Genomic DNA, 23972 nt, shown 5'->3' on the forward strand with positions numbered 1-23972 from the left:
AATCTATACCATGCATATTCCTTTACCAATCATGCCTTCACAACAAAATTGCATGATAAAGGCATGCATGGTAAAGACATGCGTGGTTTAGATGCATTCATGGTTAGGACGGCATTGTAGAGACACGCGTGGAGCCGCCATGCATGCCTATGTCATACAACCCAAACAAATGTACCTTACTCAAAAGTGTAAATTACGCAAACCTGAGAGTTACCTTTGGGAATCAGGCCCTAAGAATCTTATTTAGAGCTTAGGGGCCAAAATAAATATTGCCCAGGGCCCTTAAAATCCTTAAGATGTCACTGAATTGTCAGACCTTACGTCGAGGTACTAGCCTGCTCCTAGCTAGGTCTTTCTTATTTGCTGGATTTCCAGGGAGTTTAGAAATTATGTGGGATGGTTCCTTTTCATACTTGCCAACATTCTGGGACCAAAAGAGGTAGGATTTTTCAGGGTTGAAAACCATACATTTGCATTACGATTACATCACGTGAAATTAATTTACATGACCTTAAAATCAATAGTGACATTACAAGAGATTACATTACATCTTGGATTTTATTCCTTGCCTTCTGGTACTCGGAGTAGTTGTACTTTCCCCAATACAAACACTTGATTATAAATTTCAGAATGTAAAGACAAACTGAATGATGTACTTAAACCCAACAGGTACCAACTGGCATGAACTTGATAAGTGGACATGACTTGGCACTTTATGATTTCGTGAAATAAACTGCTTTATGTGATGTTGGAGCCCTGGCAGCTACAAGAAACAACTGAAGTGACTGATAATGTACAACAAGCAGACATACCAAAATGTGTTACCTATTTGGAAACGCATGATTTTCAGTGATCTTTGCTTCCAAAGTCCACATTGTTAGGGCTCTCAAAGCTTTAACAGGCCAATTCTGCCATATACGATTCTCCTAAATTGATTCAACAAGAACTCAATGCATCTATGCAATCTAGCATTAAAACTGAAGACAAGCATTACTTTCTTCCCCTCCCAATATTGCGAATAGGAAGTTAATCGGCCCTTCTGGGTATAAGTCACATTACCTAGTATTTAAACCTGAATGAATGTTTCTGAATTCTCCACAGAGTAGGTCTACGCTTTTTAAAACTGCCTTCCTGTGGCATGTACTGCCAAATTGGGAATCATGGTTGCTGGTAGCTGGGGTGTTGGTATATACATTTAGGATAGAAGTGTGTTCACTTCTGCTTAAACTAACACTTCAACTTTGTCATAATAAGGTTTATTTTTCTAAATATCAGATACATGAATCAAATTCAAACTATGTTTACATGGAAAGTGGTTTAAACACAAACAAACATTTTCTTTGTTTGATTTGGTATATTCAAGATACCATTGAAGTATGATACACGTTGGAATGGTACATCTTTGGAACACTGTAGTTACGTAGTGATGTGGTAATCAGGCAGCAACTGTCATGGTAAATAGTTAGGCTGACAACAGAATACAAGAACTTTTATCTTATACCAAGAATGAGGTGCTCTACATTTGACACAAGCTTTAGAATGGTCAACAATCTTAATCCACAGCACATTGCACAGTCTGTGGCATCTCTCTTGGGCAAGGCCCCCATGTTTAATTAAAATGCTCACGCTCCCGAAATTCACCTATGTACTCCAAATTACCGCCTACTGGGTGCTGGCAGAATTTTTCCGATGGGTAGAGACGGAAGTTCTGACACTTTTGATGAATGGAAAGTCCTAGGAAAATTGGCAAGGGAGTATATGAGGGATGGATTATACTCTCCGACATACAGGTAGTACATACTACTGGGCCTCCCATCTAACGGTCGTAAGTGAATGGCCTTTTGTCCCCCTGGAGGAACACTTCATACGAATAGACAGACCCGCAACGAGGATTAGGGGATACCCAGGGGCCATTTATAATATAGGGAGGCTGAGCTTCCCTCCGTCAACATACACTTGCAGTGTTGCGGTAATGGGATGGGGCTACACGCTGCCTCCGGTACAACAGGGTCCTCACGAGGGAAACTCAACTCTGGGACAATGACTTACTCCAGAGGGCAGGGACTCTGCGGGGGTTCTTACGCAGGGATCTGATTGGGATTAGCAAATTGGGAGGTGTGGGGAGTATTGACTGTCCAAAGACCATTGGCGATCTACAGGAGGAGTTTGTTTTAGCAGACTTCCAGGCATTTAAACTCCTGCAGTTGAGCCATGTACTGAGGGCACATGTGTAGTGAAAGAGGCGCTCCTGTGGTTTGGCACCCTATGATGACCTTCAACTACCACCATTTTAACTGACTTTAGTGTGTTATTTTACTCTAGCCTTAATGTAGGACGGTCCTGCATATGCCTGCTTCTCTTCTTTCTTGTAATCTTGCTGTCTTTCAGTGGGAGCTGTCACAGAGTAAAATAGTCTAGCCAAGAATAGAAGGTGTGGGATGTACATTTGAAAGCGTGAGAGGGAGAGAGAGAGAGAGGTGTGGAGTGTACATTGGTGAGAATTATGAGCTCTTACTATTGGCTTTGACATGGCCTCATGTCATCTTGTTTTCTGACTTTGCCTTACTTCTGCGTGCACAGCAGTGCTTGATGAGAATTATAAGTGCTTACTATTGGTTTTGACATGGCCTCATGTCATCTTGTTTTCTGACTTTGCTTTGCTTCTGCCTGCACAGCAGTGCGTGCAAGTTGTTTGGGTTATGAGAATTATAAATGTTTACTATTGGCTTTGACATGGCCTCATGTCATCTTATTTTCTGACTTTGCCTTGCTTATGAGTTCTTACTATTGGCTGTGACATGGCCTCATGTCTGGCTTTCCCTTGCTGCTCGTACGTACCTGCAAAGTGGGGAGGGCAGGTTTCTGCTCTTCACTTGTTTTTCGCTCCTCACTGACCAGAGTGAACTGGAATATGTTGTGGGAAGTGTCTGTGGAATTTACAACTCTGCCACGGAGTCAAAATACGGGAGCTTGGCCAGCCTCCGCCTTGGCCTTGACGCAGACGGGTACAGCCAGCTCAGTTTTTTCTAATGAGAAGGGGGAGAGGTTTTCTAGAAGCTTCGCCTCATGTTGAGTAATGGTATTAAACCTGGAAACCTACGGGGGTAGGTGGAAGTTCACCACAAAATAGACATATTGCTGTGGAGGGGACGGAACTTGAGTCCTGATTGAAACTCCTTCCTGGGCTATCGGCGGGCTTCCCAAGCTTGAGTTGGCAAAGATGATGCAAATTCAATCAGTGAGGTGTTCCTAACCATTTTGTATATATTTTCTACTCTTTGCTACCTGTACGTACTGCATTTTATTCTAATTGTTCATTGTAGTTAATTGATACTTGGGAATCTGCATTTGTTGATATATTTGGCCTACCTTTTTTAAACATTGCATTAATAAATTTGTGTGTGTTATTTTAAAAAGCACCTGAATTTGTCTTTTTGCCTCCGGAGTGGGAGTGCTGTGCAAACGTGTATTATTTAAAGGTGCAGTGGTAAATTTGCCTCCCAGGTGGGAGTGCCGGGTTTGGGTGTGTCCTTCTAGTGAAAAGCACATTCATTACAACATGTCCCCACTCAAAGACAGACATATCACGTGCGGAATTCTGCAGAAAGCTAGCTCCCTTCTATATATTACCGTTATCATTAATACCGCAGCCAGGATTGAGGGTGCTCCGGACGTTAGCTGCCTTCGCTGCAGCAGTCTGAGAGGGACCTTACTGCTCACCCTCTGGAGTGTCTGGTGTTGAGAGCATTCTGGACGGGGGTGGAAAATTGCCTCTCAAACATTATTGGGTTGGAAGATCCCTCATTGCAAAAACTAGGAAACTTGATGAATGGGGAGACATTATATTACCATGCTATAGCCTAGTGGTTGCCAGAAGAAACACTGTCCAACACTGGGCCTCTCCAACTCTACCAACCGTGGATCAATGGAGCATGGCCATATATTGGTGTTATTTGCACAAGAAATGAATTTACAAAAGTAGGGATGCCTAAAAAAATGGGACAGACAATGGATACATGGACCTCTCAGCAACCCGGGGTTTGATTGGGTTGGCACTGCTGACCGGGATGTTTGGGGGAGGGAGTGATGCTGATCGGGGTTTATAAGAAGTAGCTGCAGAACGAACGTTTACTACGCTATTTCTCTGTGATGTAGGGGCAAAGAGCCTCCCACTCTGTGGAGTGAGGGGGTTAGTGTAGACACACTGTTTTGTTTGTTTATGAAACTTTCAATAAAAAGATCTGTTAAAAATACAATCGCAACCCATAAACACCAGAATTCATCTGCTGTTATGAAACTTGTTCTTTGTAATTGTATAAGGCAGATGTATGCTGACTAATGATGTATCTCCAGGAATGGCCACACTATCTAATATTTTCCACTATCTAATGTTTTCTCTACTTCGTGGATTATAAGATGGTAAAAAAGATATTGTTCCTTAAACATTACCGTTTGTATTCAATATTATAAGACCCACATGGCATAAAAACATTAATGCCTTTACTAAGAATGAAATAAGCTACAATTGTGTAACATATCCCACGCACTTGCACATCAAAGTTCACTCGCTCATATTAATGATAACGGCCCTGTAAAATTGTAGAAATGTACACTGTTCTCTGGTCTGTTATAAATTGTGGAAAATTACTATCCATATATCTATCAAAACACAATTAAATGATGCATACTGATAAGAGACAAACCCCATTTTGGTCAATTTGTAGACCACTTTAGCACTGATTGGTTGACAGGTAGTATTCCTAATAATTACTCTTATCCGTTTACATATTTTCAGAGTTGCTGCAGCAAATAATTAAAGAAATTGTCCCGATGAAGACCCCGCTTCTTGAGTGGGGTTGAAATGTCAGCTGAAAGGCATATTTTTTAACCCTACAAACACCTCAGAAAACATGAAATATGATTTATCCTTTGCGTCAGAGTTATCTAAAGAAAAGCTCAACTAAAATAATTTATTTTTATTACGTGATTTCATACTTTCTCCTCACACATGTTAGTTGCGCTTGCAGTCTGAACCGACACCTCACATTTGTTATGAAGCATCCTTTTTGTATCTTTTAAGACTTAGTTTTCTTGCTAGATCATTTAAAACAATGCTTGTTAATTGACAAACTTCACTATATATTACTCATTTGAAGGGACAACTCTCTTGTCTAGATTCTAAGGAATACAGGGTTGCCATATTTATCTTGAATTCATCATTTATCTGGAGAACATTAAAATAAATGATGCCAAGGCTAGGGCAAAGTGTTGGTACTTTCCGAAATGACTCACCATATGTTACAATGAAATGAAACAGTTACAATATTTAAGGCGCTTTTAAGAAAGAAATCCTCATTAGGGTTGGGTGAAAATCAGTGCTGCAAATCAGCGGTGCTCCCAGGCTGCCCCATCCACAGTTCCCCAGCCTCACGTAGAAGCAAGTGAACCACTGATTGGCTGAAAAGTTGAACTCTGAAAGATATGTTGGCAATCAAATGTTGGTAGTAGCCTACCTGCCATAAGGTCACTGCCTTTTATACAATAGGACAACAACACTATTTAGGGTGGACCTTCCAGTGCATTTTTTCCTTGCCTAGGTTTGAAATATATGGCATGGTGAACTTGGTAATCTGAAAAAAAAACAATGGCCCCAAAATGTAGGCCCCGGTGTTTTTTCTTTTTCAAAAAGTAATCTCGGCTTTAGGAGTTTGTTTTTGAAAAAGTCGAAAGTATGCAGAGAATGCCACAACAACAGGGCTAAGTTCGCTCTAAGTTGGCAGGGTATGCCCAGACCTGGGTCCCTTGCTCACTTTGCCACTGGATTCAAGATAGCCTGGCTGATGAGGGTTATGAACCCCGAAACCGGTCCCAGGAGGCTTGTTTCCGGTCCAGGGAAGACATGGCTTGGCAGTTCGGGCTGGACTGTTCCCATGAGGCACAGGGTCAGACTTGTTTGCATATGGCCATGTCTGAACTGGGGTGGCGGAGTGAGCTAAAGAATGATGATGGATTAAACCCAGATCAGTTGACTAGGGGCGAGTGCTTGCAATGTTCAACACTCCGTCCATCATCACCTTTGGTTTTGCTAAGATCACCCTAAGTTGGCAGGGTATGCCCAGACTTGGGTGCCTTGCTCACTTTGCCACTGGATTCAAGATAGCCTGGCTGATGAGGGTTATGAACGCAAAAACGGTCCCAGGATGCTTGTTTATGGTCCAGGGAAGACATGGCTTGGCAGTTCGGGCTGGACTGTTCCCATGAGGCACAGGGTCAGACTGATTTGCATATGGCCATGTCTGAACTGGGGTGGCGGAGTGAGCAAAAGAATGATGATGGATTAAACCCAGATCAGTTGACTGGGGGCGAGTGCTTGCAATGTTCATCACTCCGTCCATCATTCCCTTTGGTTTTGCTAACAACAACATGGCGGCATTCAGCTTTTGTGGATATGTATCTAAAAACACTGCTAGATGCACTTCTGGTAAAATAGATCTTTAAATAAGGCAGGCGGTCCTCTGCTGGGAAGGTGGATGCACGGACCTCTGCCAACCTAGAGCCCACATAGGGCTTAATAGGACCATCATTTTCCTGCTGAGTTTGCCCGTGTAACAGGACTTTTCTGGCATTGGAGGAGCAAGAGAGGCTGGTGCACATCATCTGTCTGAAACTGATGTCCAGAAATTTTGAAGTCATTGATCTGATGGGGGAAACACGTCAGGTGTTCAGTTTTAATAAGGATGGATAATATTTTGATTGTGCAATATATAAATTCAAAAACAACTATTGATGGACAGAATGCAGGACTAGAAACAAGCATCCTAGGACCGGTTTCGGGGTTTCACCCCTCTTCAGCCAGGATAGCTCGATTCCAGTGGCATGGAGAGCACGGGACTCACGTCTGAGCATACCCGTCCCACTCGGGGTGACAAATGCAAAAACAACTATTGATGGACAGAATGCAGAACAATGTCATACATTCACCCCAGTACAGAGATCTGGGCGTAAATCCATCGTTTTTTTGCTCACCATGCCATTCCAGTTTGGACCCAGCCATATGCAAATCAGTCTTGACCCCGTGCCCAATGGGAACAGTCCAGCACGAACTGCCAGGCCAGGTCCTCCCTGGACTAGAAACAAACATCCAAGGACCGGTTTCGGGCTTTCACCCCTCTTCAGCCAGTATAGCTTGATTCCAGTGGCATGGAGAGCACAGGACTCACGTCTGAGCATACCCGTCCCACTCGGGGTGACAAATGCAAAAACAACTATTGATGGACAGAATTTAGAACAATGTCATACATTCACCCCAGTACAGAGATCTGGGCCTAAATCCATAGTTTTTTTGCTCACCATGCCATTCCAGTTTGGAGCCAGCATATGCAAATCAGTCTTGACCATGTGCCCAATGAGAACAGTCCAGCACGAACTGCCAGGCCAGGTCCTCCCTGGACTAGAAACAAGCATCCTAGGACCGGTTTCAGGGTTTCACCCCTCTTCAGCCAGGATAGCTTGATTCCAGTGGCATGGAGAGCACGGGACTCACGTCTGAGCATACCCATCCCACTCGGGGTGACAAATGCAAAAACAACTATTGATGGACAGTGTTAGACCTGTCAGCCCTCTGGCTGTTCCCTCCTTATTTTATATTTTTTTCCCTTTACCCCCTCATTTTTTTCTGTCCGCTAACTTCTTTTTGGTGTTGGTGTAGAGGCTCCGGGCGCCCCATTCTCACTATCTGAGGGAGAGGCGCAAGGTGCTTCACTGAAGAAATGGAGGAAGGGGGGAGTGTGGTTTCACAAAATGGTGGCCCCAACTGTCGCCTCAGAACCTGGGCCATAGACTGCCATGAGAGGTTCCAGAACCTTCTGGACCACTCTGGCCAGTCAGGCCCCAGGTTATAAATAGAGGTGAGGGGGGGGGGGCGGCCATTTTAGGAGGTAGATGAGCTGTGAGGTAGTCAGGAGTAAGGCACCTGAGTGGGGAGGTGGCTGCGCTAGATAGGGAATTGACAGGTCTTAGGGTCTGCGTGACTTCCCTCATCAGTTGACACCACCCTCAACCTCTTGACCTGTCCCTGATCACAGCCAATGACTTTGGGGGTCATCGTTACCTTGGGGGCCTCCGTGTAGTCAGACTCCCCGAAGGAGGACCAGGGGAGGAAACGCCGTGCAAGACTACCTTTCCCTCATCCCGGTTGTTGCCTGGGATTTGGAATCAACCTGACCCTAGCGACTGTCCACCATCCCTGACTAAAAGGGAGATGTCCGGGCCCAGGAATTAAGAGATTGGTTGGCCTACTCATCTGCTCCAGTGGGATCCTGGTACCCTTAATTTCAGGCCCCCCCCCCCCTTTCCGCGAGTCCCTACCCGGAAAATTCACCGCCGTCACCCGGAGGTCGGGAGGTCGCCGGTTGCCCTCCAGAGGTTGTCCGCTGTCACCGTGAGTTCCGTGGGAAGGATCGGGTCTCATGGGTGTGACGGGCGAGCAGGCGAAGCAGCCGTCAGGGTGAGGAGAATTGAACTCCGGAAGAAAGGGACGGGATCGGCCTTGAAGCCGCCGTCCTGGTGTCACGTGTGTGGGGCAGACGCCAAAGCGCCGCCCCACTGCTGCCAGTCGAGGGTGGAGGCCGTGCCCCCGCAAGCCGCGCTGCTACTGGCGGCTGCGGGCGCGCTTCCCTGAGGAAACGGAGTGGAATTGAGCCTGCGCCTGGCCTAGGAGTCCGCTAAAGAGTGGGAACAGCAGCGGTGAGATAGCGATAGAGCGAGGCCTCCGCCAACTGAGGAGACCACACTAGGGAAGCCCCTGGGGAGGTGGTCGATGGGTGTGCACTGACCTCGCCCCCCCCCTAGAGAAGTCTCCCTTTTGCCAGCAAGTGAGCTCCGCTTCACGAGGAGAGGGAACGCACCTCCTTGCACCGCAAAACTTTCCGTGAGGAGGATTCCAGGTGTACACAGTAAGCTGGGCATAATAAAAGGGTGAAGGTACTGGAGAGTACACTTTTAAGGCCAGATGATGACCTGTTAGACCCAGTTGCTGGTCCCTTGGAGAAATACAGGTTCAAATTATTAATACCGGCACCTTGGCAAAATCCCCACGTGTGACTGAAGTCAACGTATTAACAATTTCAAGCATAGCGCAGGAGGTAGCAGATTGAATTCTAGAAACAGCAAAAGTTTATATGTACTGCTTAACTGTAATGGATCCGACTTGGTGAAAAAGTAACCTATAAGTAAACTGCCTAGATGTGACTAATTGACTGCCAGCAGCATTGTTGATCTCCAGCCTAGTACCCCAATATGTAAAGGGCTGATTATTAATGACAGTATAAGATTCAAAAAGTATAGCAATTAGGGAAACCATCTGTCAGAAAAGCACCGTGTAGACTAAATGATTATTTGAAATCGTGTAATATGTAAATGTTATATGGAGCGCTGTCTGAGGGGATTTTAATTTGCACTCCAGAGTCAAGGCGCAGAGTGGAAACCTCAGAGGGTGTCTAAGTATCTGCTGTACGAAAGTAAAACTAAAAGAGGGAATGGTACTGTCATGTTAAATGCAATGAAATGTTTTACCCTGAAATGTGCTGGATAAAAAAGAAACTGGTTAGCCACGTTTGAGAAGGAAGGATAAAGACTTCTTCTAAACTTATAAATAATCGGTGTAGCGTCATTTTTAAGTGGCGTTGCGCTAGGGTGTGAGTTGGGTGTGATGCAAGCACGACATGCAATTCTGGAGTAAAAGCCTTTCTACCTGAGCCAAGCTACCCAAGGACTCTAGGTCCAACAGACAGAATGCAGAACAATGTCATACATTCACCCCAGTACAGAGATCTGGGCCTAAATCCATCGTTTTTTTGCTCAAAACCCCGAAACCGGTCCTAGGATGCTTGATTCCGGTCCAGGGAAGACATGGCTTGGCAGTTCGGGCTGGACTGTTCCCATGAGGCACAGGGTCAAGATTTGCATATGGCCATGTCTGAACTGGGGTGGCGTGGTGAGCAAAATAACGATGGATTAAACCCAGATCTGTGACTGGGGGTGAATGTTTTGCCAATGTGCAACATTCCGTCCATCATCTTGTGTGTTTCAATATATAAATTGACAAAGGGAATCAAGTAGTCCACCAAATTAACATCCTCATTATTATGCAAATACAATGATAGGGATCACTCATGCTAAATCTCAAAAACGTCATTTTACATAGTGAGACGCCTGGTTGCAATGGACGTACAGTCCCAAAAAAACAACACCCCTGAGACATTAACCCAGGGTAGACACCACACTCATTCATGTTGTAGACACCACACTCATTCATGCCTTCACTACAGTCCATGGTATTGTAAAACTAAATTCAGGAAATGTGTGACTTTGTTAGAAGCCTTACTTTGCTTAACCAGGAGACACGTAGCCACAGCATTAAGGACTGTAATAGCTATCAGCCAGTGGATCCGTCAAAGAAGCTGCAGCCCAATTTTTCAGAGAGTAACCCCATTGACCTCAACTACTTTTGGGTTTGCAAGTCGAATGACCCCTTGCAGGCTATGGATGTTTTCCTGTTGGTTAAAGCAATTTCAAGCATTTTCCTTTTCAGATTCTAACCTGCAATTCATTCTTTTCCCCTTTAAATGTTGAATAAAGCAAACAATGACTGATTGGCACTGCAAATGCTTCAATTCACGACAAGACACTAACTACAAATTGTTCCTATTATGCCTTAGCTGTTGAAACAAATACAAAAAGTGTAACTTCACCCAGTGAACTAAGAGCCTGGTGAATTTCCTTCATCACGGATCTGTAAAGTTCCTTCTGCCAGCACTGTAAAAGCTTCCACTCCTCTTCAGAGAAACAAGCAACAACATCACAAAATGTATGGGGCACCTGGAACAAGAAGTCAGCAGAATTACTAACTGCGGAGAGAGAAAAGTGACATACATGGGAAGCATGCTTAAGTACAGTACATTGTCATTTAAACTTATCTTAAGTACCACATAGGAGTGTCTTAACATTTGGTAGCTGTAATGAAACAGACTTTAGTACGTTCATTGAACAGTATAACATTTTAATATATATATGGTTGAGATTCAGAAAGAAGACCCAAAGACAAGTCACCTGCATACATACTGAAATCATAATAAAACAAATAGCCGTAAGTAAATTACCAAATAAAGTATTGTATGTTCTAATGGGACTTACAACAATTATTAGAATCTGAGTGCCCCTAAACAACACATTCATACATATATTGGTAAATGTTACATCGCAGTACAACCTATACAAATACCGCGCTTCTGCCCAACTCATATACACAGCAAGCAACAATTAAATATTTCGCATGGCAATGCATTGCGTTATTCTTAATTACCACATGCACGGCCAGTAAGGTGGCCAACATTCTGTTATGAATTTGCAGGACACTTTGCTCAAGTGGAGACAAACTGCACATGTGGAAACACTTTCCACGCATGTAGACATCAGAAGGCGTTCGTTGGGGAGCAGGGTGACTGAGTCATATACTGCCTTTTAAGGTTTCATCCTCATTCTCTAAATCAGGCCACCCAAAAGTTATAACTTGGCCGGAGATTGAGCTTATCCAGTGTAATTACTATTCATACTCTATTTGAATTTTTAGTGCCTTTTCCACCTCAAAGAGTAAGCCTTGACGGCTCGTAGGTACAACTTTTGAGAAACAAGTTTCAACTCGGGAATCCATAGGGAATGACATAGTCTTTAATACCTTGAAGCACCAATGGTAAAAATATCAGTTTCTACCACGCACACTATACAGTCATCCGCCTGGACCTAGTCCAGTGAGTGCATTTCAACAAAGGAACTTGGATATTTGTCATCAAATCTCACCTTTACCATTTCCCCTAAATATGTTGGAAATAAACACTGTGTTCTAAAGCTGGGCAGGGCCCACAACACAGTGGCATTTCTCCTGGAAGGACAGTCCCTTGGCCTTGCAATCAGAATCACTGCCACGCCATTGGCAGTCTATGTACTAGTTGAAAAAGTAGAGCCCGCAGCCTCGAATTCGGCTAGATAGGGTGCTCTTGGGCAATAACTTGTTGAACGTTTACCTCTGCTCTCTTTTTGCCAACATTAGGAGTATTGAGAAACAGTACAGGCTGCTACGTGTGCAGCCAAAAAAACATGGCAGGATATTACCTGGGAGAAGAGAGAAGTGCCCAGAGATGGAGCTCAGATTTCACCTATAAAATGAATGCATTATTATATGACAAAAAGCTGCAGACATGATTTTTAAAATGGTACGCAGATTGTGGCGCAAGCAAGATGAAAACATAGGGCCTGATCAGAATGCTGCAGTTTGGAGGTGCTTTCATGTGAAAACATGCTCAATTAGTTGAACAGCCCTGTTTATATGTGATTAATCAATATGTAATCTCACTATAGAATGCACATTAATTTAGAAAATGTATTTGTACTTTCAAAATGGCATATAATTGTACTGAATTAACATGTATTTTTGCAAGAGTGGAAATGTGCTGAAATGTGTTTGACAGTGTAGAAAACCACGTGATTTCAGTTTGCTTTAGTGGACTCAGCTTACTGCAGTTTTTGCCCTTGAAGATTAGAATGGAATGTGCTCCTCTTCCCTACCAACTTTCAATGAAAGGGTTTTGTTAATAAATCACGCCCTCCTGTTTCCGTCTCTTCGACCTTCACTATGTTGCATATTTTTGTAGCCTGTTTAAACGTGGAGTGAAGAGCACACATTTTTTTTTCATAATCACAAGACTAAAATTTTATCAGGAACACGCCTGATTAATGACGTATCCAGTCAGCCCATGGAGAGATGATGTGTCTTGAAGTTCTGATTGGACCAGCTACGAGGACCAAGCATGTGGACTTTTGCTTGAAATATGGCTTACAAGTGGGAGGGGTGGCTCCTTTTGCTCAATTTTCCTGAGGGCCAGGCCCAACTTCTGTGCTGGACACAGAGACGGGGAGGAGAGAGAAGGAGGGGCTGCGTCTGTGGGGGCTATTTTGCAGCCTGAGACAGAGAGACAGACCAGCACAGCGAGGCAGAGAGAGAGAGAGAGCTGAAAGGATCAGAACAGATTTAGAATTTAGGTGCTAAACTTTAAATTTCATGCTTTAACTAACTGCTTTTGAAAAGATGTATTTGTTCTATGCATTTATTTCTCTTTATGGGAGATTTTTGCCATTATTAATTATTGATTAACCTTGCAAGACTCACTCTTTTCTTAGAAACTCTTTAAGAGTTTTGACTGACAATTTGCGCCACATTTCCCTTCCTATATGTGATGCTTATATGCAGACTGTAATATGTTCTGTATTAATGCTATTTTTCCTATTTTTCAATTCTGTAACCTGATTGATATTTGACTAATGAATAAAGAGTCAGAGAACCTTAACTTTTGACTTAAAAATAAAACCCTTTAAAATAATTCACCACTCTCATTATTGCCTTAAATATGGTTTGCATTTAATTTTCATATTTATGTAAAGACTCCTGTTTGGTGAAACATGGTCATCAAACGGTCCATCATATCACCCTTTACAGCGGTAAACAAGAGGTAATGAGGTTTTGAATAGGGAAATTACCAGGTAATTACCGCGGGATCAGTTTTTGGTAGCAGAGTTAAGGTCAGTGCCATCACAAAAAGGAGCATAGTTAGTTTAATGCCTAGCATTAGAAAATAATTGCCCAAGTTAGATGAAAGTCCTGATTCCTATGCTCAAATCATGAGGACTGGCAAAGCAGTACTGGAAGGAGATTGCTGGAGTGGTGTGAGTATTAATAGGGTTATGAAATGTTGTTAATGTGCTTGCAGGTATGTTTCTGTGGTGTTGAGAAATAGTAAGGGTTTTGACTGTGGATGAAATTTTGCTTATTTTGACTTGGTCTTTTTTTTTTTTTTATTGATTAAATTGGTAATTTCATAGGCCTGATTTATTGATTTATGTTTAACACTTTATATTGAGTTTGTGTTGCGTTTTATGTTGTCAATTGTTTTAAAGACTTCCGGGAAGTAGGAAGTTGGTTGCGCTGTATGCAGGCAGGGGGAAATGTGCGGCAAGTGAAGTCGCACAGTGCATTGTCTGATTTCAAAGTGGTAACATCGTCGTGTGTTATCTTTAGGGACATTTTCCGTATGAATGTGTGTGAGTGAAATAGCAATAGGTTTTCTTGTGAAACTCTGGCCTTAATTCTCAGGAGCATTGTAGTCTCCACATGTGTTTTATCCGCAGAGAAACGGGTTAGCCTTTTGCTTGTTAGAAGGGTAAGGTAGAGGGAAGAGCTACTTTGTCGGCGAAACGAAATAATTCTGTGGAAGAGTAGAGGTAAGCGCTGCCTACTGGAAAGACAGAATTCTTGTGTACATGGACAAAGCTATCTCTTTGGTTTAGCGAAACAGGCAATGGAGATGTGTTTTATGTTGTCACTAACAGAATTTTAATTAAGAAAACTCAGAAAACTATTGCCGTAAGATTTTGTAAAGGGAGGGCTAGTAGCAGGAGGGAAACTGACGTCACAAAGGGCCACGCTGGCACTGGACGAGACAGTGGGTGTGTAGTGAGCCCTGTTTGTAAAGGAGGGGTCAGTAGCAGGAGTTAAACGGACTGAAACTGTCAATTGTGGCATGATTGGAGAAAATAAATTGCATTAAAATATTGCAGAAATTGAATTGTTTCAAGGTTTAAAGAAGCTGTTAGGAGTTAAAGTGAAAAATTTGTTTTTTTTTTATTTGTGATGCTCCTGAAGGAACACCTGTGCATTTTATGTCTACCAATTTGGGACAAAATTCATGTATGTGGGTTCACCAATGGTGCAAGATTACTGAAAAAGAGGGTCCTTTGAGGTTTCCAAAAGATGGAACTTTTGAATTGCAAGTTGTTGACAAATTAATGGAAGTGTTATGTGAAATAAAGACACCATCTAGAGCTGCACAATTTGAGGCCTTAAGCATGTGGGAAAAGACAGCAAGAGACAAAGCAAGTGAGGATAAAAATGTAAAGCACCAGATACAGGAGAAGGGAATTAATGATGATAAAAAGCTTCAAATAAATAATTATGTAGGGGATAAAATATTGGATGCATTATTAACTGAGTGTCCGCCACCTTACATGGTGCTCACTAAAAATACTGATAATAGTGTACCAACAAGTACTACAGTGGCTACTGCTTCTGCTGAACAGAGAGAAATACAGAATGAAAGAAATGTGCAGACATTTCATATTGACTCACTACCTGTTGATTCAGCACTGACAGTGATACCTCCAGGTGTTACTGCTTTAAATGTGACTGATTCAGTGAAAAAACTACAAGCTGCAGATGCACAGACAGTGCCTAGACAAATTGTGACTGTCCAAATTAATATGGGCCCTACTCAAAAGGTTCAAAGAGTTGTAGAAGGAGTAAATATGTCAGGGTGTAGTTCAGAAACTCAGAATTCACAGATTATTGAACAGAAACTACCCCATACAGTCCAAGCATTGAAAGATGGGGGAAAATTGTGTTTACAGCACCCACAGCCCAGGATAAAATGAATATATTTGAAGATGGGATTTTTCAAACCTGCTTTGAAGAAGCAGCAGTAATTAAAAAGATAGAAAGCATCGGGGAACAAATTAACCTAGACCCTGAAAAAGAGAAACAGCTTAGTGTTTTAAATTCAACATTTGAGCATGAAGAAATTAAAAGTCCTTGCTATTTAAATCATGAAAATGTGAACCAGTGTCAGAAAAAAGAATGAATTTCCCTAAGTAAGGAAACAAATACATGTGCAGTAAATACACATGCTAGACTGACCGATTTGGCTCAAAAAGATGAAATCAACGTTTCAGGGTACATATGGATGATGAAGCAAATAAGACCATGAGTTCTTCAGAAATGCAAATGCACATTGCAGAAATAATGAAATACATTTTCAAATGCAATGGGTTTGAGAAATTAGGAGACAAGTGGGCAAGAAAACATGAGAAGAGAAAGAAACCACCAGACCTAGCAAGGAAACTGGATAAGAAAAAGAAACCACCAGAACTAGTTGAGGAAATTAATAAGCAGAATGAGGTAGAAGCTTTTGCTTACTCATTGAGAGAAATGGTGGGAGAAGTGCATGTTCATATGCCACGGAATAAAAGTGAACTTGCAGCATTTCTGAACACATTCCCAAAATTGAGAGACAAGCCTATGCTGTGGTACCCACAAGTTGATGGATTTGTTGAAATTTTAAAGGAGTTGTGTATTAATTTGGAAATGATTTTTGACACTGCCATGCAAACTGAATTATGGTTTGAATCTAAAGTTGCCGTGCAAAGGCCAGGCGAGGAGACAGTGAAAAATGTTTGCATGAATGCACCATCATTTTCTCTTGTTGTTGAGAAAAATGAAGCAGTGATTACTTTTCTGAAGGGCAGAGTGCCAGCAAAATATGTTAATTGGGTACAGATTAAAAAAACAAAACAGGAGCTAAAATTGGTTCATGCGTTTTGCGAAAGTGTGTGTTTAATGTTTCAGCAATACAGTGGTAGAGAATGTCCTGATGCCACTAGAATAAGATTCTTTGTGACTCAGTTGGTTATTGGTTTAATATTTTCTGATCAGATCAGTGTGCACATACAGCAAAAGCTGATAGGATGGCATCTGAAGGATGAAGGTTACTATTGTGCTGGACAGGGAATGAAGCCAAAAGAGTTTGAAGAAAAACCTATGATGGTACAGAGAAGGTTTGCACAGAAACGTTTTCAGAATAAGCTGTTTGCAGAGGATAAAAGTGTGGTACAGGGTGATGTTTCACAAGCAGAGGTAAAAAGTGCTCAAGGAAGATTTGGTGTTCCATAGGATGGAAATAAAGGTGTTTTTGTTAGTGCAAATTCGGGTATGGATGTTGTACTGCTGGAAAAAGTATTGCCATCTTTATAACAGATTTGAGCATTGGAAGGAGAAATTTAAATTTAAACAGGATGCAGCAGTAGGAAATGTGCAAAAACGGAGAGAAATGCAGGTGCAAGAGGTGCCAGCTAAGCAAATGTCAGTTCAGAAACAGGTACCAATGGCAGGAATTTTTCAAGCCCAAATGGTCCCACAAAATATGGAAAATGCTAAAATTAATTTAAATATGTTGTCCAGAGCAAATGTGAATTATTTCCAGAAACAAAAAGAACCCAGTTCAACAGGTTACTGTATTTGAAAATGAGAGTTTTAACCCTAACAATTCTGAATTTACCAAGTCCATTGTGAAAGCAGTGGAAGGTCAAAACTTAGTTGGAGTTTTAAACAAAGAAATTACAAACCCAATTTTAGAAGAATTTGCACCACAAATAGGCCCATTTGAGAAAAGTTACCAATTTATTGTTTGTGACTCAGGCCTGACAGGAAAACAATTGTTTTGCAAATTAAACAGCACAGATGACTGTACACCAGATAATGTTAATTTTCAGATTCCTGATGAGGATTACATTTTAAAATGGCCCAACAATGAGACAGCTGTAGCACTGTTTTCAGAAAAGACAGTTGAAAAATTACCTTCTGACTTGAAAGCAATAATAAAAACAGAAATAAGAGAGTTCACAGAGAAGGATGTCAGATTAATAAAATGTGCAGAACATATCTTATTAAAATTAGAACCAGATGATATGTACTCAAGAACACCATCAGTTGCAGCAAGTTTACCAAAAAAAGGATTTTTGATGGAATTGATTGGAAGTTTATGTAACTTTCTGATCACAGGTTCGCAGAAACTAAATGAAAAGAACAGATTAGAGCAGGAGATTAATAGCATAATTTTTCCATGTTGTCCTGTGGTACTGAATCCAGCAAATATATTTTTTCACATTCCATGTGCTGAAGAATGGCTGACTGTTATTGATTTTTGCCAAGTTCATGTCATAGTGCCATTGCATGAAGCTAGTGAGGAGCACTGTCAGAAAGAAAATGAATGTCTGGGACACATAATTGGAAAGGGAGGTAGAAAGGTGTCACCACAGAGAGTGGAAATAATTTACCAGATGAATCCACCTCAAATTCAGAAAGAAGTCAAGACATTTTTGGAAATGGTTAGCTGCTGTAGAGAGTGGTTGCTAAACCTTTCCCTAGTGGCTAAGCCTTTACTGAGGCTGACACACAAGGATGTGTCTGATCCGCTTCCATTGAACAACAATTGCATAAAAACATTCCTAGAGTTGAAAGTGAAAAAGTGTCTCGCCCCAGCACTAGGAATTCAAGTTCATTTAAAAGAAAATACACCGATGTGCAGTGAGAGGGAGGGCTGCGCTCTCTCAGTGCCTGTTCAAAAACATGAATTTGTTCAATGGTGACGTATTTCCCAATGACCCTTGACCCCAACGTCGCAGAAATGCCCAGCTGCCTTAATTTAGTAGCTGTGGTAGATGTCAATCATAAAAAGAGTGAGTTTATAATAATGGAATTCCCAATTATTGAAATGGTTGCTTCCATTGTGGAGTTTGTGAAGAAGTTGCTGACACCAATCTGTCATATATCTTCTTTATTCAGGACATACATCATCCAAGGTCTCATCCACAGGACATCAGGCTTCAACTGCCTCCAATAGCGACATCATCAAGTCACCATGTCATTACATTCTATTCTATTCATAACATTCTACAGCTTGTTAACAATTACTTACATACTATGCAAACATGTACTGATATCAAGGATACCACAGAGTTGTTTTGGGAAAATACTGTGACCAAGAAATGTCTAAATTCAAATGTATTTAGCTTACTGTCAGCAAATGAAATTGTGATCAAACTGAACCTAAATGTTTAAATGTTATGAATTTCTGCCTGAAACCAAAGTTAGACTTTAATGGTGAACGTCTGATTCAGCCCAACCATTGTGTAGATGGCCCATATTTGAAAGGTAACAATGACACATTAAGAGCAGCACATGCTGTGCTTCCTATACATTATGTTGTCAAAGTTTCATGGCTGTCAGCAGTTACCTCAGTCCAAAATTCGAGATTGATTGCCCTTACCATAACATGCAATATAATTTCTCAATTGGGAGTCACTGTTGTCCTGGGAAAGAGAAATGCTAATTCAGTTGCACAATATTGTATCCTGTTAGTCTCAAATGTGTTATTGCAAAAGCTGATGCCCAGGTATAGATTGCCAGTTTCTCTGAAATCAGATCATAATGAGGTCTCAAAGATGATGAGTGCAGAACCACAGACTGGACAAGGAGTGGATTGTGGCTATCTGCCTGAAGTTTCAAGCATAATGAAGCAACACAAAGGCAGCACAGAGTTACACTTTGCAAAAGACTGTGTTTCAGCATCACCTAAGTGGCTTGAGTATTTGCATGCAAATGCACTTGTGAAAACAACTGATGAAAAGACTAGCCATTGCTGTGAAGGTCTGACTGATGTGGAGCATGCAGTTTCTCACCAGATTGCAGCTGCTACAGAAGATCTGCATAATGGATGGTGCCAAAACTTTGATCTGAGAGATGATGTGAAATGGAAAGGCCTGTTCCAAATGATCCTGGCAAAGACTGTTGTGAAATGTGGTGGCCTTCCAAATTGGGTGCACGCCTCTCACACACGTATGGTCCTGTGTCCCACTGATAAAACAGCTCCTCTTCAAGAAGATATGCCAGCAGTGGTCAAAAGTCCACAGAAGAGGGTCAGTCAAGGGAACACACAGAGTTTGAAGCAGCACTAAAGCAAGTGGCACTGCAAAAGCAAAAGGTGGAAACTGACTCGGATGAAAGCGGTATCTGAAGGGTGAAAGAGTCACATGCAGCCTCTGAAGAAGGAATTAGTGCTGTGGGCCTACGAGTGGAGGTAGGAAAAGGCTGGCTGAAGGGGAATCCAAAAAGTTTGCAGTGGTCCCTTGAAAAATAATTTGCACCCATAGCTGAAACATCTGAATCTGATCAAAGTGAAAATAAAAGTGAAAGGCTTGGATTGGAAAAGTGCAAGGAATTAATGTTGCTCTGTACGTTTTTCAGCACCTGTGTGGTCAAAATGCATGGAAAAAGTACACGATGCCACACTGTATGAGCCACCTTGATGACAAGCTGGTGACAAGGAGCCAAAATTTGCTGAAACAATAAATGAGAACTGTCAAACTCTTCCAAGAAGCTACTTACAGAAATCTGCCCTACAACTTTTGAGCTTGGCCACATATGATCTGCGTACAGACCAAATTTGTGTGGCCTTAGAAATAGAGGAAACATTGTTATATGCTCAGCTTTTGTAATAACCAGTGATAAAGAGCATACTAATTTAGGAGGGTTTTCTCTTAGATACCTGTGTGAATTAAGTGTGCTAATGAACACTAAAGATGAGTAGTAATATTTTAGGTAGAGAAAAACATATATTTGACTCAACTAATTATGTGTTTTATTTAAACAAACGTAAAAAGTGAAATTAAATAAGTGTGATAAATTTAGAAATCATCTGAGGTACCATGATTTGAAATTTATCAAAAGGGTGAATTGATGGAGCTCAGATTTCACCTATAAAATGAATGCATTGTTATATGTCAAAAAGCTGCAGACATGATTTCTAAAATGGCACGCAGATTGTGGCGCAAGCAAGATGAAAACATAAGGCCTGATCAGAATGCTTCAGTTTGGAGGTGCTTTCATGTGAAAACATGCTCAATTAGTTGAACAGCCATGTTTTTATGTGATTAATCAATATGTAATCTCACTATAGAATGCACATTAATTTAGAAAATGTATTTGTACTTTCAAAATGGCATATAATTGTACTGAATTAACATGTATTTGTGCAAGAGTAGAAATGTGCTGAAATGTGTTTTACAGTGTAGAAAACCACGTGATTTCAGTTTGCTTTAGTGGACTCAGCTTACTGCAGTTTTTGCCCTTGAAGATTAGAATGGAATGTGCTCCTCTTCCCTACCAACTTTCAATGAAAGGGCTTTGTTAATAAATCACGCCTTCCTGTTTCCGTCTCTTCGAACTTCACTATGTTGCATATTTTTGTAGGCCGTTTAAACGTGGAGTGAAGAGCACCCATTTTTTTTTCATAATCACAAGACTAAAATTTGAACAGGAACACGCCTGATTAATGACGTATCCAGTCAGCCCATGGAGAGATGATGTGTCTTGAAGTTCTGATTTGACCAGCTACGAGGACCAATCACGTGATGTTTTGCTTGAAATATGGCTTACAAGTGGGAGGGGTGGCTCTTTTTGCTCATTTTTCCAGAGGGCCAGGCCCAGCTTCTGTGCTGGACACAGAGACGGGAAGGAGAGAGAAGGAGGGGCTGCGTCTGTGGGGGCTATTTTGCAGCCTGAGACAGACCAGCACAGCGAGGCAGAGAGGGAGCTGAAAGGATCAGAACAGATTTAGATTTTAGGTGCTAAACTTTAAATTTCATGCTTTAACTAACTGCTTTTGAAAAGATGTATTTGTCCTATGCATTTATTTCTCTTTATGGGAGATTTTTGCCATTATTAATTACTGATTAACCTTGCAAGACTCACTCTTTTCTTAGAAACTTTTTAAGAGTTTTGGCTGACAATTTGCGCCACATTTCCCTTCCTATATGTGATGCTTATATGCAGACTGTAATATGTTCTGTATTAATGCTATTTTTCCTATTTTGCAATTCTATAACCTAATTGATATTTGACTAATGAATAAAGAGTCAGAGAACCTTAACTTTTGACTTAAAAATAAAACCCTTTAAAATAATTCACCACTCTCATTATTGCCTTAAATATTGTTTGCATTTAATTTTCATATTTATGTAAAGTTTCCTGTTTGGTGAAACACGGTCATCAAAAGGTCCATCATATCACCCTTTAAAGCGGTAAACAAGAGGTAATGAGGTTTTGGATTGGGAAATTACCAGGTAATTACCACTGGATCACCAGTCTTGTGGTATATTCAGGGCACGAGTAGGGGTACACGCGGGTGGACGGCGTCCACCCACTTCTTTCACAGGGTAAACGCCGCCACCCTGCCAAGAATTTGGGCCCCACTGAATAATGTGCTGAACTCATCCAGGTGTAATTTTCAAACACCTCCAAACACTGGGGCACTTTCAGCAGCGCCTGCACGTTGTCTGCTTTCCTTATGCAACAAGCAACAACATGCAGGCGTGGACATGGCTTTCTTCTTTAAGACTCCTGCTGGGCCCATAACAAAGGCCGAATTTGAGGGGTCATCAGGCCTCCTTTTGTTGGAGTCTTTTGGTTGGGAGCAGTCGGGAGCCTCATGCCTGATGCAAATGAAGCGGAGGGTAAACAAAGGCTCACACCTTGTTAGCACTTCACACATACTTAAGAAAGGCAGCTTTTCACTTTCTTCAGTCCCTGTTTAGGAGATATGCATGTAGTGTAAGAATATCAGATATGTTGGTCTTTCTCAGTATTTACACAAAGCAAATTGCATTTATATTGAGCTTACTTCCCTTGATGAGGTGTTGAAATAATATAATTACCACTATTTTGCCTTGTATAGCCCTACTCATTCCGATGTCGGGTGTCAGAGCGCTTTATATTAATATGTGCAAATTACAAGTACAATAAATGATATGTTTGTAAATGAATGTACAGGATGTGTTACATAAAACTAGGGGATTGCAAGGTGTAGAAGTCACATATCCTCTCCCATAGCTCACTGTGCTATTATCCTCGCAATGCGCTTGATGGAGCGGGTAGTACAAAATTTTGTATACCCCCCCTCTAATTTGCATGCCTGTACTTAATAGAATAATCTAATAATTATAATATTATTAATGTGTTTGTATGAGGTTTAATCAACCTTACTAATGATCAAAATACAAGTGGGATTAGCATTTTGCATGGCTAAATAATTATCATTATTAACCTATGTACGCATACTAACAATAGAAAATAGAACATTGCATGGTATATGTTGCTTTGTGATGTTTTCATAAAAGTCGCCCCAGATGACATCAATGGGTGAATATGAATGCTTTAAATGTTGCTATATGCTAGATAAATTACAAGCACATAGGGGAAATAGTGAGGGTTTAACATTTTATTCATTATTTCTATGTATTAATTACTCTTTTGGGTTTGTTTCGCTTAAGTTGTCCTTTGGGCCTACAACCCAAAATGGCCGCTAACTAACTCGACGCGAGGGCCACTATTCCATGAGGCTTTGGGTGAAGTGCGCCTGCACTACGACTTGTTCCTGTAGCCTCAACATGACCCTACACTCGATGTACCAAAGCAAAGACACGGTGGGAAGCCTGCCAAGTATATAAACAAAGGACAGACACAAGGAACCGGAAAGAACATGTTAGATGACTTAACCCCCTAAACTGTGTGAAACCTCGTCGGACGATCCCAATTGACCAATAAGAAAAGCCCAAACCCTGCAAAGTTTTACATTTTTTACGTTAATTTATTATAAAAATCACGGTAGAATAGGTTGTTGCGCGATGCTGTTGTTCTTTTCCTGACTATGCTATGCTGACGGAGACGACTGTGACGTGACAGCTGCGCTTCTGAAACTTTGTCAGACTGAATGCTGCCCATTTCTTTGATGGACAACAAACTTTATGGGCACTGATAGATGCTTGCACATCTCCGGTCTATGTCCATCTTTGGGACTGTAGTGTGCCGCATGAAGAACTTTCGAAACCCGACAGATTGACTAAACCTGACGACTTAGAGGACGACTAATAACCAGATTAGGTAAATATGATGTTCTGCAACTTAATAAAATTTAACAGATGAAACTAAAAATTCTTGCATTAATTAAAAAATAAATATGTTTTGGTCGTTTATTAAGAAAGGATAGATTGGGATCTTCAGTGTGTTTAACCGGACTAAATCACCTTACCGATCCAACTAAATGATCCATTGATCACGTGGGAGGAGTATCTTGATGTTTAGGACTGACATCTGTAGGGGTAAGGATATGGGATATTAACGTATAAATGTGTAAATAAATTTCTTTCTATAGGTTATAAGGTATTCCTCTCATGTCAGCGCTTGGAACATTCATCTC

The 23972-nt window shown here is 41.4% G+C and overlaps 1 protein-coding gene across 4 annotated transcripts in view; it reads right to left on the bottom strand.

Annotated features, from left to right (window-relative positions):
* LOC146861683 (uncharacterized) overlaps window positions 1-23972 on the bottom strand; it is a 311367-nt gene that overhangs the window by 286208 nt on the left and 1187 nt on the right. For all 4 annotated transcript variants that reach the window (XM_085646054.1, XM_085646052.1, XM_085646053.1 and 1 more), the window contains exon 2: window positions 10752-10878. In XM_085646054.1, coding sequence (XP_085502180.1) covers window positions 10752-10878 — 127 coding nt within the window. The remainder of the gene's footprint in view (window positions 1-10751; window positions 10879-23972) is intronic.

The sequence above is a fragment of the Triturus cristatus genome, chromosome 3_1 (genome assembly GCF_964204655.1).
Source record: "Triturus cristatus chromosome 3_1, aTriCri1.1, whole genome shotgun sequence".
NCBI lineage: Eukaryota > Metazoa > Chordata > Amphibia > Caudata > Salamandridae > Triturus > Triturus cristatus.